This window comes from Pristis pectinata, chromosome 2, assembly GCF_009764475.1.
Source record: "Pristis pectinata isolate sPriPec2 chromosome 2, sPriPec2.1.pri, whole genome shotgun sequence".
Lineage (NCBI taxonomy): Eukaryota > Metazoa > Chordata > Chondrichthyes > Rhinopristiformes > Pristidae > Pristis > Pristis pectinata.
Window position 1 is genome coordinate 57,330,031 of NC_067406.1, and position 15,189 is coordinate 57,345,219.

At 41.0% G+C, this 15,189-nt stretch overlaps 1 protein-coding gene across 8 annotated transcripts in view; it reads right to left on the reverse strand.

Annotated features, from left to right (window-relative positions):
• The window catches only part of pcm1 (pericentriolar material 1), a 71,622-nt gene extending 59,410 nt beyond the window's left edge, over positions 1-12,212 (reverse strand). For 3 of the 8 annotated variants that reach the window (XM_052035190.1, XM_052035151.1, XM_052035198.1), the window contains exons 1-5: positions 12,088-12,172; positions 10,647-10,760; positions 4,866-5,111; positions 2,576-2,845; positions 536-706 (exon numbers count right to left, since the gene is read on the reverse strand). In XM_052035190.1, the coding sequence (XP_051891150.1) occupies positions 536-706; positions 2,576-2,845; positions 4,866-5,111; positions 10,647-10,751 (792 nt within the window). In that variant the 5' untranslated portion in view covers positions 10,752-10,760; positions 12,088-12,172. Of the gene's footprint in view, positions 1-535; positions 707-2,575; positions 2,846-4,865; positions 5,112-10,646; positions 10,761-11,322; positions 11,387-11,847; positions 11,880-11,930; positions 12,059-12,087; positions 12,173-12,192 lie in introns of those variants that run through there. The other 5 variants (XM_052035174.1, XM_052035180.1, XM_052035154.1 and 2 more) reach the window with 5 other exon arrangements.
• Between the last annotated feature and the right edge of the window lie 2,977 nt (positions 12,213-15,189).

Genomic DNA, 15,189 nt, shown 5'->3' on the forward strand with positions numbered 1-15,189 from the left:
TCAAACCTTTTCAGTAATGATTCAGCCAAAGCTGGATCTAGCAATCTCACAACCATGTTGCATAAATCATGATTTCCCCTTTACTTGCATACTCTGACCCCATTTAGCAGATTCAATAATTTGAGACCTTGTCCTGGGTTTATTTACTGGCAATTTTCAACTAATTTTCTTATGGAGTGTGGCTCAGTTCAGCCACTCATTTTCCTCCTCTTAACCATTTGGAATCACAAATTATGAATTTGAAGAATATGGCCAGAAGTCAATGTGCTACTCATTCAAATGCAAAAGCAGCGAACACAAATTTCTTCCAAAACCAAAAAATCTATTAAGCACACCAGATCATTTAGTCCTTGGTTCAGATATCAGTCATGTGTAATGCTTCATACTTAGATATGATTCAACAAAAGATATGCAGATACAAGAAATGGAGACTAAATATGCCCTGCTCTGGATTTTATGGTAAATAAAATCAAACTGAATACTTAAGTCTGGAAAACTACAAATAATATAATTAAGTGGAAGCTCCAAAACATACCAGCATTTTTTGTAAAAATTTCATGTATGACTTTTCCTGTTCTTTTAAGTGATCTATCAGCTGAGTCAAACGCTCAACATTAGCAGATCTTTCATTTTTCTCCATAAGGTCATCCCGCATGCATCGAGCCTTGTTGATATAATCCCGAATCTGGATAAGTCTGCTCACAACCTATTTATTAAAACAAATACATGGGAACCACTTTCTGTACAATTTCTGCATTACTGGAGATTCAGTATAGCATGAACACATTTAGATGCATTACCATGTGAGATAATTACTTTAGCTGCCTTATCTAGTGTCTCTCAGGATGAGTGGCGGAGACCAAGTAGCTCAAATTGATCAGGACATGAAAAAACTGAAAGAGTCAACCTTGGCGATCCTTGAGCCAATCAAAAACCTTCCTCAACTGTGAAATTACTGAAAACTTAAGCATCCAAGGCTCCTTGGCAGAGGGAAATCTAAAGATGTACTAACTTCTGTGAAAATAGATATCCCCAAAGTAGGGTTAAACGGCTGACAATACCCCAATTCTGGACTCTCCTGCTGGGGGAAAACCAATCCTTCTGCATAAAAATTTTTACTAGTTTGCAATATTTATAATTTTTTTAATATACTTTTCATCCCATCACAAAAACCAAGAAATAAAGTCATGGTTTAAATCTGACAAAAATCATATCTGACAATAGTAATGATTGGGCAAAAATACTGAAGAATAGAGATAAACTTCTCCATGGCGCTTTCCACAATGTCAGGATCTCCCAAGCATACCGGAATAAATTAAGTACTTGTGAATTGTGGTCACTGTTGTAATGTATAAAAATATTGCAGCCAATTTACAATTTGCAGTATTTAACAAATTGATCAGAAAACCATTTTAATGCTGTTGATTGAGGGATAACAATTGAACAGGACATCTGTAGACTGCTCTGCATTTTGTTGCTGAGTGCCTAATGACACACTATAAACTTGTCAACTGAAACTATACATTTCAATGCTGCACCGGGATGACATGCTCAAACCACAGGTTTCTATCTCAAAGGCAAGACAAATTTACAAATATGGAACTCCATGGTGTAGTGCCTCTGATCGAATGAATAAACAATTTAAAGTTTGGGACAAGTGGATTCTGTTCAAAATTGTAAACGTCACCGGTTTTCTTCTAAAATCTTGAGCAGAAGATTCAAGTTGACACTCGTACAGTGCTGCGTTGTCAAAATGGCAATTTCCCAATGAGATGTCAAACGAAAACCTACCTGCTCTCTCATCCCACAGCACTAATCTGAAGAGGAACACCAGTTACCCATGATATTTCAACTAATATACATCCCTCTGCTAGCATCACCAAAAGAATTACTTGCTTGTCATTTGTGAGAGCTTGCTGTGTACAAACTGGCTACTGGATTTGTTATAATACTGTGGTGACTGTAATGTGCTTCAGAACACCCAAAAGTTGAAAAAAATAAGTGCATCCCTGGACCACAAGTTACAAGTAAGCTGTAGTTCCAGCAAAATGCTTAAAACAAAAGTTAGGATATGGGCAAACACTGCATTGTTTACTGGCAAGATTTTTTGCAATACTCAGCATTTGAAGGAAACCAGCAACATTCAATGGATGAATAAATGACATAGTTCAGTAACTTTACTTTGGAAAAAAAATGCAGAAAACTGGATTTAAAGAGGCTTAGAAAACTGAATGTTCCTATCTATTTCAGAGTTTGTTTCTATATTTAATTTTGGCAAGTAAAACCATATTATAAGCAGCACTTCTAGAAATTCTTACATGTGGTCATGTTGTCCAGATATTTCAATGAAATTGATTAATCTCAAACATACCTGTCGAAGAAATGCTGCCCAACTCAATTAAGGATTTATTCATTTATATCAGTTAAATCGCACCAAATATTCACAGACGAGCATGTTAACAATGCTTTCAAATACCAATAGAATTTACCTTTGTATGAAAATTGCTTTTTGTATATTTTTCTCACCTCCAAACCATTAAGAGTCATAATAAAGCAAGAGATCAAAGTTTCTCACCTGACTACTTTCTATTTCAGATTCTCCTCCGATATCTCCGAGTAAGACTTGATCACTTTGCAATGAATCTTTATTTATTATGGATGCAAATAAATCTACTCCTGAAGCAGCCAACTTGGTTTCTTGTCTGTGTGGATTTAAATCGGAATCCTTGCTTTTGTTGCTATTGATTTGCTGCTGAAGAAAGTTGAATGGCTTCCTATTTTCAACAGGTGGACGTTTGTTGTTTGCAGCCATGGCTCTGCCGTGAGAATCACTCCCAATGCTCCTCTAATCAAACATCACAATGTTTAGTGTAAAGAATATTCATATTTTGTTGTACTCAGATCTCATTTAGAAAAGTGACAACCCATTATTTTTAATCAATGAATTTCCTGGATAATTTACAATGCAACAAAAATAATAGTTTGCAAAATCCTAGTAAATTTCCTAATTACAACTCTACTTCGGTGAGACTGCACGAAGTATTGTGTGCAGTTCTGGTCACCCAGCTATAGGAAGGACGTGATTAAGCTGGAAAAGGTACAGAAAAGATTCACAAGGATGTTATCAGACCTGGAGGGGATGAGTTATTAGGAGAGACTGGATAGGCTGGGACTGTTTCCCCTGGAACATTGGAGGCTGAGGGGATGACATATAAAATCATGAGGGGCATAGATAAGGTGAATGGTCAGTCCTTTAATCCACAGGGCAGGGAAGTCTAAAACTAGACGGCATAGATTTAAAGAGAGAGAAATTTAAAGGGGACCCAAGGAGCAACTTTTTCCCCCACACAGAGGGTCGTGAGTATATGGAACAATTACAATGTTTAAAGGACATTTGGACAGGAACATGCATAGGAAAGGTTTAGAGGCTAATGTGCCAAATGCAAGTAATTAGGACTCTCAGATAGGAAACTTGGTCAGCATGGATGAGTTAGGCCAAAGGGCCTGTTTCCATGCCATATAACTGTATGACTTGCTTGGGGGCTATGCAACAGATTTATCCAAATGAAACCTAGGCTCCAAGGGTTAAATTCCTGAAGAGAGGTCAAACAAACTAAATACATTAGGAATGTATTTGCTTAAAGGATAACTTATTCTAGATATTAGGGGAATATCCAAAGGTTAGTCATAAACTATTCCCAGTCCACGAGATGCCCTCTTGGCCTGCTTAAAAATTACTGTCAAACCTTTCAGAAGTGGTTAGAAAAAACTCTTACACAGAGGTGGCATCTGGGCTGCCTTTAACTAATTGGCAAATGACGTCAAGCTAATTAGTATCCTACACTGGCTTAAAACTGTACTAAAAGCAAAGTCATTAAGTAATATAGGGCAAAGCTGCAAACGGAGACTGGATACACAACCTCAGGTGAATAACCTGCTCCAGTTCTTATGAAAGTAGCAACACTAATTTTCTTAAAAAGATGAGAAATTCCTTTGTATTTTTCAGTTATAAAGATTTGTTAAGATAATGATAATCTATACTCAAAATACCTCATTCCATAGTTAAGTAAACATCTCTTTTTAAAAACAGAACACTTGAGACCTGGACAACATTGCCCTAACCACAGTATTTTTGGCATCATTTTTTTACCTTTGGCCTGCAAGCACACTTAAGTAATGCAAGATAGATAAATACAGAATTTGAATACAGCAATAAAGAAATACACAATACCATCATGCTCAAGAGACAGTCCATGACATGAATAACAATGGAGACTGAAATCTCATTAACTAATACTGGTTTTCTGACCCAGAGCCAATCATCTAAAATAGTTTTAATTTGTTATATGAGAGCAGGAACAATTCACTGGATCAAATGAAGACAGATCTAGAATTTGTCTTTCAATGAGTTTTTATTGTACAGCAACTGCATGCTGGTCTCCTCTCATGAATGCAAGTCTCCTGTTGTACAACACCAGTTTTCAAGTGCCAATCCCTGTGGCGCCAAGATGTCACTCCAAGTTATACTTTTACATATGACAGCCCTTTAAGTTAAATCCTAAAATGCAACATGTTTTTTCAAAAATTATAAGCTAACCGACATAAGATATAAATTATACCATTCACAGTGTGGCTGTTAAGGGTTTTAAAAAAAAAGGCAACTGAAGTTTCTGAAGCATTTTTCCTCAGGTGGGCTGGAGTTTATCAGGAGAGCACAATAATTTAATTTGTTCAGTTCAACTCATTTCTTGTGGTTCTGGAACTTTGCAAATATTGCAATCTGGTTTGGTGGAAAATAGAGCTCATGTAATATTCTAAGAAAAGTTAATGAAAATGATTGCTCAAATTACAAACTACTGCCTTACCTCATCTAAGTCACTGAAGTTTATACGCTGCTTCAGTCTCTCAAGTTCTGCAGGGTCTGGAACAGAGAAACGATAAGCATGCTTTGTGGGAGGGTAACTCTTAGGGGTTTTAGTCCTTCGGCGCCCAACACCTGGGGAGGACTCAGGAGAGATGTCATTTGTAAGTCGGCTCTCACTTCCTGCACTTAACCTTTTCTTGTTCTTTTCAGATGACTTGTTGGCCTTCTTGTACTGAAGACTCCAATCCTGCAAAGAAGAGTACAACTGTTTCACGTTGGATGATAATGGCATTATATCACTTGCATTATCTATAACACATGGCGAGATTGTGCACGTCAGCATTTGCTGTGGAATACTTACCTTTAGGCTCTCAATTTGCTGAAGGCCTCACTGCTGCAATTCTCCCACAAAGCAAGTCAGTCTGCAAGCAGCAACTAGCCCTCAAGTGAAGCAAACTGCAGCCCCATCCACATAATGCTCATGCTATCCAAAAGCCTTTCCCTCTGCGATCTTAGATATTTTAAATTTTATTTTTAAATATTATTCAATTACATAAACATTAACATTAATTAAAAATCACAAAAAAAACACACAGCTTCATCAACATCACAAAATTGAGGAACCCCATTCAAATAAAGTGCCTGTGCTGGTAATGCCAGCTGTGGCTAAGGGGTCAAATGCAAAGTGCCTTGAACCCCTCAGCTCAGTGCAGAGTTCAGGAACAGAGCTGGAGATCAAATGTACTGGAAATGCACAGGCACACAAGTTCAAAAATTGCTGACCTTTGCACGGCAACGACCCGACACAATCCCATCAAGTTTCATCAAGATGGACATATCACCGTAGAAATTCAAGTACAGTAAAACTCCAATAATCCACTATCTGACTATTCAGAAATACCACTTGTTCAACATCTGGCTGACCAGGTAACATTTGTTGCACCTCCTTTCCAGTCACTTGGGCCCCAGTTCCGTGCTCCCCTTCAAGCTACTTTGTTCACTGGAAAATCTATCATACTGTGTAACATATATATAAAAAAATTACCAAGTGTTGAGGTATTAAAAGAAATAACATCCAATAGTTAGGAAAATCTGTCAGTCTGGCACCAAAGTCCCGAGCATACCAGAATTCTGAAGCCTTTTTTTTTTGCAGAACCTATTCCAAAAACATCACTCTGGCACTCTGAGAACTTCACTGACTGAGACTGATGAGCAAGACAGGCCCACTAGGAGTTGTACTTACCATAAACAAAGATGAACAAAAATTACCAAGATGGAAGCAAGCACTTTGGGAAAGACGACTTTTCTAAAACTCAAGACAGTCAGGAACAAATCACTGCTCTCAAATTAATGCAAAACAACTCAGAATATTGGTTAAAGAGAGTGAAGCCATTGTTCAAACATATCAAAAATCTCTTAGAAATTAAGGCTTCAGTGTTAGATCAGTAGAAGTAAATGAAGCAATTAGATTCAGGTTTTTTTTCCCCACAGAGGAGAAAACAGCTTTGTACTAAAGTTGGCACACGTAAGCAAGGCTCTAGTTTAAGGAAAAATGGTCCAAAAAGTCTCTAAAATTTCAAAAAGACTAGAGACCTTAAATACTGTTCATTTATGCGGCAAGGCAAATTGTGTCAGATTGCTGAAGGGTGATCGGTATTTCTACTTTCTTAAAGCAGGCAGCAGTAAACTAGAAAATCAAGCAAAATGTTGGCCTAGAATTTAATCCTGGGTCAGTATCTCTACAGCAGTAGCTGCACATTCTCTTCTGCTTTGGAAATATGGTTCCACTGGAGTGCAACACACAGCATCCACTACCACACAGCACATTTAACAGTAATTGGGAACACACAGTAGCCATGTGTAAATGGTGAAAGGAGTGCATCACATCATAAACGATGCATCTGCCCACCCCTTCAGCCACCTCCTTCCCCACCTGTGAAAGGGTCTGCAGTTCACAGATTGTCTCATTAGACACCACATTACCCAGAAAACCTGAGCAGAAGTCATCCTCAATCTCAAGGATCTGCCTAAGAGGAAGATATCTAACAGGTCTGACCAAGGATGAATTTCTTAGAAATTTCCTCACATTTTATTGGTAAAATGAATCTAATTATGATAAAATTACCAACCACTTGTGTAAATACAGATTGATCAAAATCAATCTTCGTGAACTTCTAAATGGCAAAGTATGTGATCAAATTTAAGAGCTATTTTTCACAAAGTTAAAAAAATACAAAAATGCAGTGTACAGTTTTCACAAGTGTTTAAGATCTATAATTTTGCCTGTTTTTCCTCTTCCCACTATCTGGACCAGATCTGCTTGGCATTCCCTAAAACTCTGCATTTCATTTCACTGTTATGTTTTCTCTCTTCTCAACTGTACTCATGATGCAACTTTTAAATTTCTATGTTCATGTTATCTCTAATTATTCTCATCAATCTACCAAACTAATTACTTCAACAACTAATCCCCAAGGTCCTTTCAGAAATATTTCCTTTGTCCTATCCATCCTACTCTACATCAGCCACTCTACAACTTAAAACAAACTTACGAAGTATCTTTAACCTGAAATGTTAACTCCACTTCTCCTTCTATAGACGCCACCTGATTTGCATAGTATTTCCAGCATTTACTATTTTTATTTCAGGATTTTCAACTTCTGAAGTTTTTACTTGATTTTTGTCTAAATCTGTCATTAGAAATTGAGCGAATAAAACAGGTATTTGCTGTTAATACCTTAATGAATGGAGGGGAGATGTTTTGGTAAAGTGGGGAAAGAGAGAAAAAAACAAATACAGAAAAGATTGTAAGAGGCCCAGGATAGCAAAAGTCAAGTGCAGTTCAATGCAGAAGAGTTTTAAGTCTGTACATTTCACTAGCTACCCATTTCCCTCTGAATACTATACCATCTAACTCAATGTTTAAAACATCCCAGAGTTTTGCAAACTTTGAACTATTTCTTGCATATCCAAAATCCAGGTCATTTATGTAAATCAAAAAAAATGAACCAAGACTGACCTCTGGAGAATACTCTACTGTACAAAGAGAACTCCAAATCTTAAATTTAGACTGATGGAATACAGAGGTCACGTTGTATTCATACAAAATCTTACTTAAGCTACTGTTGGAATATTGTTCAGGGCATCCCATCACAGAAAAGATAATAAAGAATTGCAAAGAATCACAGATTGATAGCAGGAGCCGATTTAGAAAATTATGCACGTCAGCACTTGATTCCACGATGCTGCTCTTTCCCTGCAGCCAACTGTCCTTTCAACATTACCATAATTTTGTTTCTGTCACCCTTCCACGCAGTAGTCATATAATGTCTGTTTACTGTAACTTTAGTTATGCTCACGCCCTCCATTTTCTGCTTTTGTCAGTGAATGTTTTATAGGAAATGAACAAACTTCTTTCTGCTCTGTCACTTCCAACCATCTCAGGCCCCAAATACTCCTTCCAAATTAAATATCCATTTACTTCTCATTTTGATTTAGTATGCTGCATTCATTGCTTACAGTGTGGAAAGACCAGAAATAAGATTACTATTTTATTCAATACCTCCATTCAGTCTGCAACAATAAAGCCAAACGTCCCTTCGTTTGTAATTTTGATTCTCCTTTTTGTTCCCAATCTAACCTCTCTGTCCTTAGCCTCCTACACTGTTCAAATGAAAGCTCAATTTAAGTGCAAGGAAAGGCAGATCAGTATTCCACTAGGCACATGACAGCCCAATGGATTCATCAATGACTACAATATCAGATAATGATTCATCGTTCACATCTTCACATAGTGTAGACTCCTCTTCTTTATTTGTTTCATAATCACCTGTTTTGCCTTGCACAGTCATCCCAGGTATATAACCTATTGTATATTTTACCCAATTGTGGATCATCTTTTGTTTCTTCCCTCACTGCTTTCTCTCTCTATAATATATATAAACATGTTTTCGACGTCAGCTGTGGTTCCATTAGTAACAATTCCATTTAAGTCCAACTTGAATACACATTTAAGACACTTGAATACACAAAAAAAGACTAGATTGGCACTCCCTCACTTCCAACTGCTACCACAAAATTTTTGTAATTTTTTCAGAAAAACATTAAAAATCAAAGCTCAGTCCACTCTTTGATAATGTTTATAATGTTTAAAAGGCATTTGGACAGGTACTTGGACAGGAAAGGTGGAGAGGGATATTGGTCTGACGTGGGCAAATGGGATAAGCGTAGGTAGGCGTCATGGATGAGGTGGTCCAGAAGGGACTACTTCTGTGTTTCTTTGTTTTCTGGATCTCTCCATCTCCTTCTCAGAAAGAAAACTAACCACCAATATCTACAATAAACCCATGGACATCCACAGCTACCTCAACCACACCTTGTCCCAATGTGTCTCATATAAGGACACCATCCCTTTCTTCTCAGTTTCTGCATCTCCACCACATCTGTTCACAATACAAGGCTTCCCCTTCTAGGACCTCCTTCGAGAAACAGGGCTTCCCTTCCGCTATAGTCGATGGAGCCCTCACATGCATTGCCTTCATTTCCCACACATCTGCTCTCTGTCTTCCCCCCACCCCCACCACCAGCATAGACAAGGTTACTGCTTTGCAGGGCAACTGAGCTCTGTTCACAATGGCAGCCTTAAGCATCCAACGAATTGTCACTTCAACTCCCCTTCCCATTCCTATACTGACCTTCTGTCCTCAGCCTCCTCCAATGCCATGCTGAGGCTAAACACAAACTAGGAGAATTACACTTCATATTCCAGTTGGGGAACCTACAGCCCAATGGTATGAACATTAAATGTTCCAATTTCAGAAAACCCACATCCCCTGTGTTTCTTTCCCACTCCCCAATTCTCTCCCTTTATACACCTTTCTATCCCCTCAATACCAAGACTCATTAGCTTCCCCCACCAAGTTCCATCAGACAATCACCTATATACCTATCCACTTGGGTTTCTTCTTGCTTGGTTCTCCTTTCCTATCCCCTCCCCTACCCAGTTCCACCTATTATCTACCAGCTTCTGTCTCTACTCTACCCTCCCTCTCACCTCCCACACCCTGTTCCATCTACCTAATTTTCACCCCCCCCCCTTATCTGTTTCCACCTATTAGCCTATATCTCACTCCTCCCTCTCAAATTCTATATACTGACCATTTTCCTTCTACGCTCTCAGTCCTGATGCAGGGTTTTGACCCAAAACACCTTCTATCCCCTTGCCTCCACAGATGCTGCTTGACCTGCTTTCTTCCTGCAGTTTATTTGTTGCTCCAGATTCCAGCATCTGCAATCTCCTATCCCCATGTCTATGCATTTCTATGATTCTATAAGTTTTAAGTCAGCCTCTCTTTCTGCAGACAGTAGCTGATGCAAATATTTCCATTACTTCCTGGTTTACTTTTTTTGTATCAAGATGTTAGGAGAAAGATGACCGCAATAAACAGAATTCCTGATTATTACCATGAAACGTTCTTTATATCGAAAGCTCTATAAATTTCACCAAAAATAATGCATGATCTACAAAAACAAAACAAATCATTAAGAACCAAGAAGTGATTTCTATCTTGCACATAGAATATCCAGTTACCTTATTTCTGGCCTATCAAATTTATACCCCCTTCCAACATGTTCCTCAAAAGGTGTGCCAAGATTTTAATATAAACAAATTGACTAATGCAGCATTTCACCAGCAGCGTCACACGAAACATCCACAGCACTAAACTTCCAGCAGTTTGGCATTGCCCACGCTCTCAACAACTTAACTAGAATGACAACTTACCCGATTATTTAACTGATCATCCAGACTCCCATTGTTCACAGTATGATTGGCTAAGTCTTGATCTTCAGCACATTCCTCAAACAATGGGGCACCACCGGTTGCCATCTTCAAGTACTAGAGACAAAGCAAGTTTAAGTTTTTGTTTGCACAGCACTTGAAGATCATCGTTTAATTTAATTATTTACCTAAAAATATCTAGAGATCTGAACACAAAAGTTCGATCAAGATTCTCATACACATCTGCCTAGCTGCGGGTGCAATTTTGATAGCAGGGCAAAGAATCCTTTCAGAAGATGTAAACTTTCACTAGGCACAACATAAAGAAATGCCACATTTATGCCTGAAGCACTATTGCTCTTAGACATTTCAGTTATTATGTTGGTTGCTATGCTGCCTAAATTACAACAGTAGTGAAGCAGTTCATAACTGCTCACAGCCAAGATTAGGGGGCGAAAAAATGCTGTACGAAAGAACCCAACAAACACAAGTAAATATATATAATCTTCTCACACAATGCAAAACAGTTGACAAATATCTAAGAAACTAATTAAACAAAAGCATTTTAGTTCACAAATTTGACAGATCAAAAAAAAGATGATTTTCCAAATTAAACAAGAATTTTCCAGCAAGTGATATACTTTTAATCAAGGGCTTGTGCCGAATGAAGGAATCCAACCTTCAAAAGCCAGAAGAAATCCTGCGATCTCCTGCCCCAGGAAATAGGTTTTGTTCGTTCACACGAGTGGGTGAACTCACCTGACCCAGTGCCCCCAACCCCAGCTGAAGGAAGGGTGGGAGCTCCCCCCCCCAACCCCGGCTGAAGGAAGGGTGGGAGCTCCCCCCAACCCTGGCTTGAAGGAAGGGTGGGAGCTCCCCCCCCCCCAACCCCGGCTGAAGGAAGGGTGGGAGCTCCCCCCCCCCAACCCCGGCTGAAGGAAGGGTGGGAGCTCCCCCCCCCCCCAACCCCGGCTGAAGGAAGGGTGGGAGCTCCCCCCCCCCCAACCCCGGCTGAAGGAAGGGTGGGAGCTCCCCCCCCCCCAACCCCGGCTGAAGGAAGGGTGGGAGCTCCTCCCCCCAGGACACACTGTTTACTTTCACTGGTCGGTGGATCGGACGGACCGACAGAGGGAGGGAGAAAGGGATCGGAGGAAATGCCCCAGCTCCGCCAGCCTTCAGACCACCAACCCGGCTGGACACCCACCCGAGGTCCCGGGGCCGGGCCCACCGTCCAGCCTGGATGGAGAGGAAGCAGAAGCGCAAGTTATAAAGAGAAAAGAGGCTCACCTCGGAGGAGCCGGAGCGCTCAGTGCGGCCGGACCGCGGGAGCGGGAGGGGGGCGGCCGGACCGCGGGAGCGGGAGGGGGGCGGCCGGACCGCGGGGGCGGGGGCGGCGGTGACGGTGCCGCGGGGGGGGGGGGGGTGGCGCGCGCCGGCGCCTCACCAACGGAATCGGCGCTCGCGCCCTTTCCCGCACTCCCGCGCGCAGCGCTAACAGCCCTCGCGAGCCGTTACTGAAACCATGGCGATGGCACCGGAAGTTACGCACCGCAAGACCCAACAAACGCAATCCCTCCGCCCGCCGGCGGCATCAACCGCGGGTGCCTCCGCGTTTTCCTTCCGGGTGCCGGGGTCGGGCTGTCGGCCGCAGCGCTGGTCCGGTCTCCGCCCCGCCCCGGCTGCGGGGCGCCGGTGTCCTGTTGTGACCTGGTGGTGAGCCAGGAAACGGAGGGACAGGAGACCGCAGGTGCTGCGATCTGGAGCAACACACAGTCCGCTGGAGCAACTCAGCGGGTTGGGCAGCATCCGTGGAGGGAAACGGACGGTCCGACGTTTCGGGTCGAGACCCTTCATCTGGACTCAAGACCGTCCATTTCCCTCCACAGATGCTGCCCGACCCGCTGAGTTGCTCCGGCGCTTGGTGCCAGTAAATGTCGCTTTGTTTCTAGCGGAATACTGATAGTGTGCTTTATAGTGGCGATTATTTAAAAAAAACCTTTACACACTGGATACTGAGTCCTGTGTAATACACGAAACAAAGTCCACAGGCTCATCCCTCCCACCACCTATTTGTCCCACTGCCGTCTGGTAAGCGGTACCGGAGCATCCGGGCCAGAACTATGAGACTGTACAACAGTTCATTCCCCCAGGCTGTCAGGCTCCTGAATACCCTGGAGACAGCTTCAGACAAATGCCGCGTCAAAAGCCCTGGTTTGCACAACGGCGTACAAGAACTTTGGCTGCTGCTGAACATGTTTATACAATTAGTGTAACACACTGAGTTCTGTATTTTCTTCGTCTAACTCGGTTTTGCACTAAATTGTATTCTGTATATACTGTCTTTTGCACTATTTGTACTTGCACAATTTTTTGTCTGTGTTTATTGTAGGTCTTCTGTTTTATGTTTGTCTTCTGTTGTGTGAGTCTGGGGGAAACGACATTTCGATCGTGTGTTTATAGCATATGGGTGAATGACGATAAAGTAACTTGAACTTGATTATTTTTGTATCAAACTGAATTTTTGATTTATATCTTGACAAAATAGGTTATTTTCAAATCAAGGGTAGCTGTTATGCTTCTCATGTAATTGGTTTATTATTGTCACATGTACTGAGATACAGTGAAAAACTTTGTTTTGCGTACCATCCATACAGATCAGTTCAAAACATAACTACAACAAGGCAGTACAAGGGAAAAGCAATAACAGAATGCAGACTACGGTGTTACAGAGAAAGTGCAATGCAGGGAGATAATAAAGCGCAAAGGCCATGACAGGGTAGATTGTGAGGTCGAGTTCATCTTTGTCGTACAAGAGCTCCGTTCAATATTCTTATAATAGCGGTTTAGAAGCTGTCCTTGAGCCTGGTCCTTGAGTGTGTGCTTTCAATCTTTTGTACCTTCTGCCTGATGGAAAGGGGGTGGGGGGGAAGAGAGAATTAACACCATTGAAAATGCTGAATATCAGAATCAGATTTATTATCACTGATTTATATGACATGAAATTTGCAACAGCAGTACAGTGCAAAGACATAAAAGTTACTATAAAATCACAAAAATAAATAAATAATGTGAAATAAATAGAATAACGAGGTTGTGTTCATGGACTGTTCGGAAACCTTATGGCAGAGGGGAAGAAGCTGTTCCTAAATCAATGAGTGTAGGTCTCCAGGCTCCTGTTCCTGTGGTAACCAGAAGAGGATATGTCACGGCTGGTGAGGGCCTTCTTGAGGCACTGCCTCTTGAAGATGTCCTTGATGGTGGGGAGGGTTGTGCCCATGATAGAGCTGGCTGAGTCGACAACCCTCTGCAACCTCTTGCGATCCTGTGCATTAGAGCCTCCATACTACGCTGTGGTGCAACCAGTCAGAATGCTTTGCACCATATATCTATAGAAATTTGCAAGGATCTTTGGTGATATACCAAATCTCCTCAAACTCCTAACTGGCATGCTTTCTTCATGATTGCATCAATGTGTTGGGCCCAGGATAGATCTTCCAAGATGTCCAGAAGAAACAGGAATATTAAATGAAATACTTAAAACTACCATGATATGAAAATAAACAGTTAAAAGCACTTGGATGTGCACTTCAAGAGCCACAACCTTGTATTTCAATGCACCAACACAGTCTTTGGTCAGTTAAGGAAAGGGTATTTGAAGAATAAGGTCTGCCCTCCTATATACTTCTGATACTTGATCTACCTGAGCAGGCACTTCAGAAACTTGAAAGATACCACCACTCTTGTCTCCACAAAATCCTCCAAAGCCATTGAAAGGATGATTAAACCAATGTCTATGTCCTCTCCCAGGCTCCATTGGGCAGGCTATATTGTTCACATGCCCAAAGTGAGACTCCCAAAACAGACAGTCTATTCTGAGGTTAGTTGGAGGATGGGAATTACCAAGTGGATAGAGGAAAGATTCCTTATTATAAGTCTCCCTATTAAAATACAACATCTCCAGTAACTCTACCCCATGACTGCTCAAAGTGAAGAAGGACCTTTCAGGATGGTATTCGGAATCTTGATTCAATGCATCAGCAGCACAAAGAAGCCCTATGGAAATGATAGAAGGAGCATAGCTCTTCACGTCAGGCACCTCCTGCTTCAAAGTGGGTTAAATAACAGACAAGGGTGGTGGTGAGTAGTTTTTTAGACTGGGGGAAGACAAATGCTGGCATTCAGAATCAATGTGAGGGCCACTGCTTTTGTTTTTACCTACATTAATGTCTTAATATGAGAGATGAAAACCACAATTTCTAAATTTGCACGTGACACAAATCTTAGCAACATGGTGAACTGTGAAGCGGATGTTGATGAATTACAGTAGGATATAAGCGAGCTGGTGAAATGGTCAAATGCATGGCAGATGAAGTTTAATGTAGAGAAAAATAAGATGATGCATTTGGTTGGAAGAATGAGGAGAAACAATGTAAAAGAAAGAACACTGGGACCAAAAATATGGGGACATGAGTCATTGTAGGTGGCAGGGCAGGTTGAGAAAGTGATTAATAAGGAATACACAATTCTGGATTTTATCCTTAGAGGC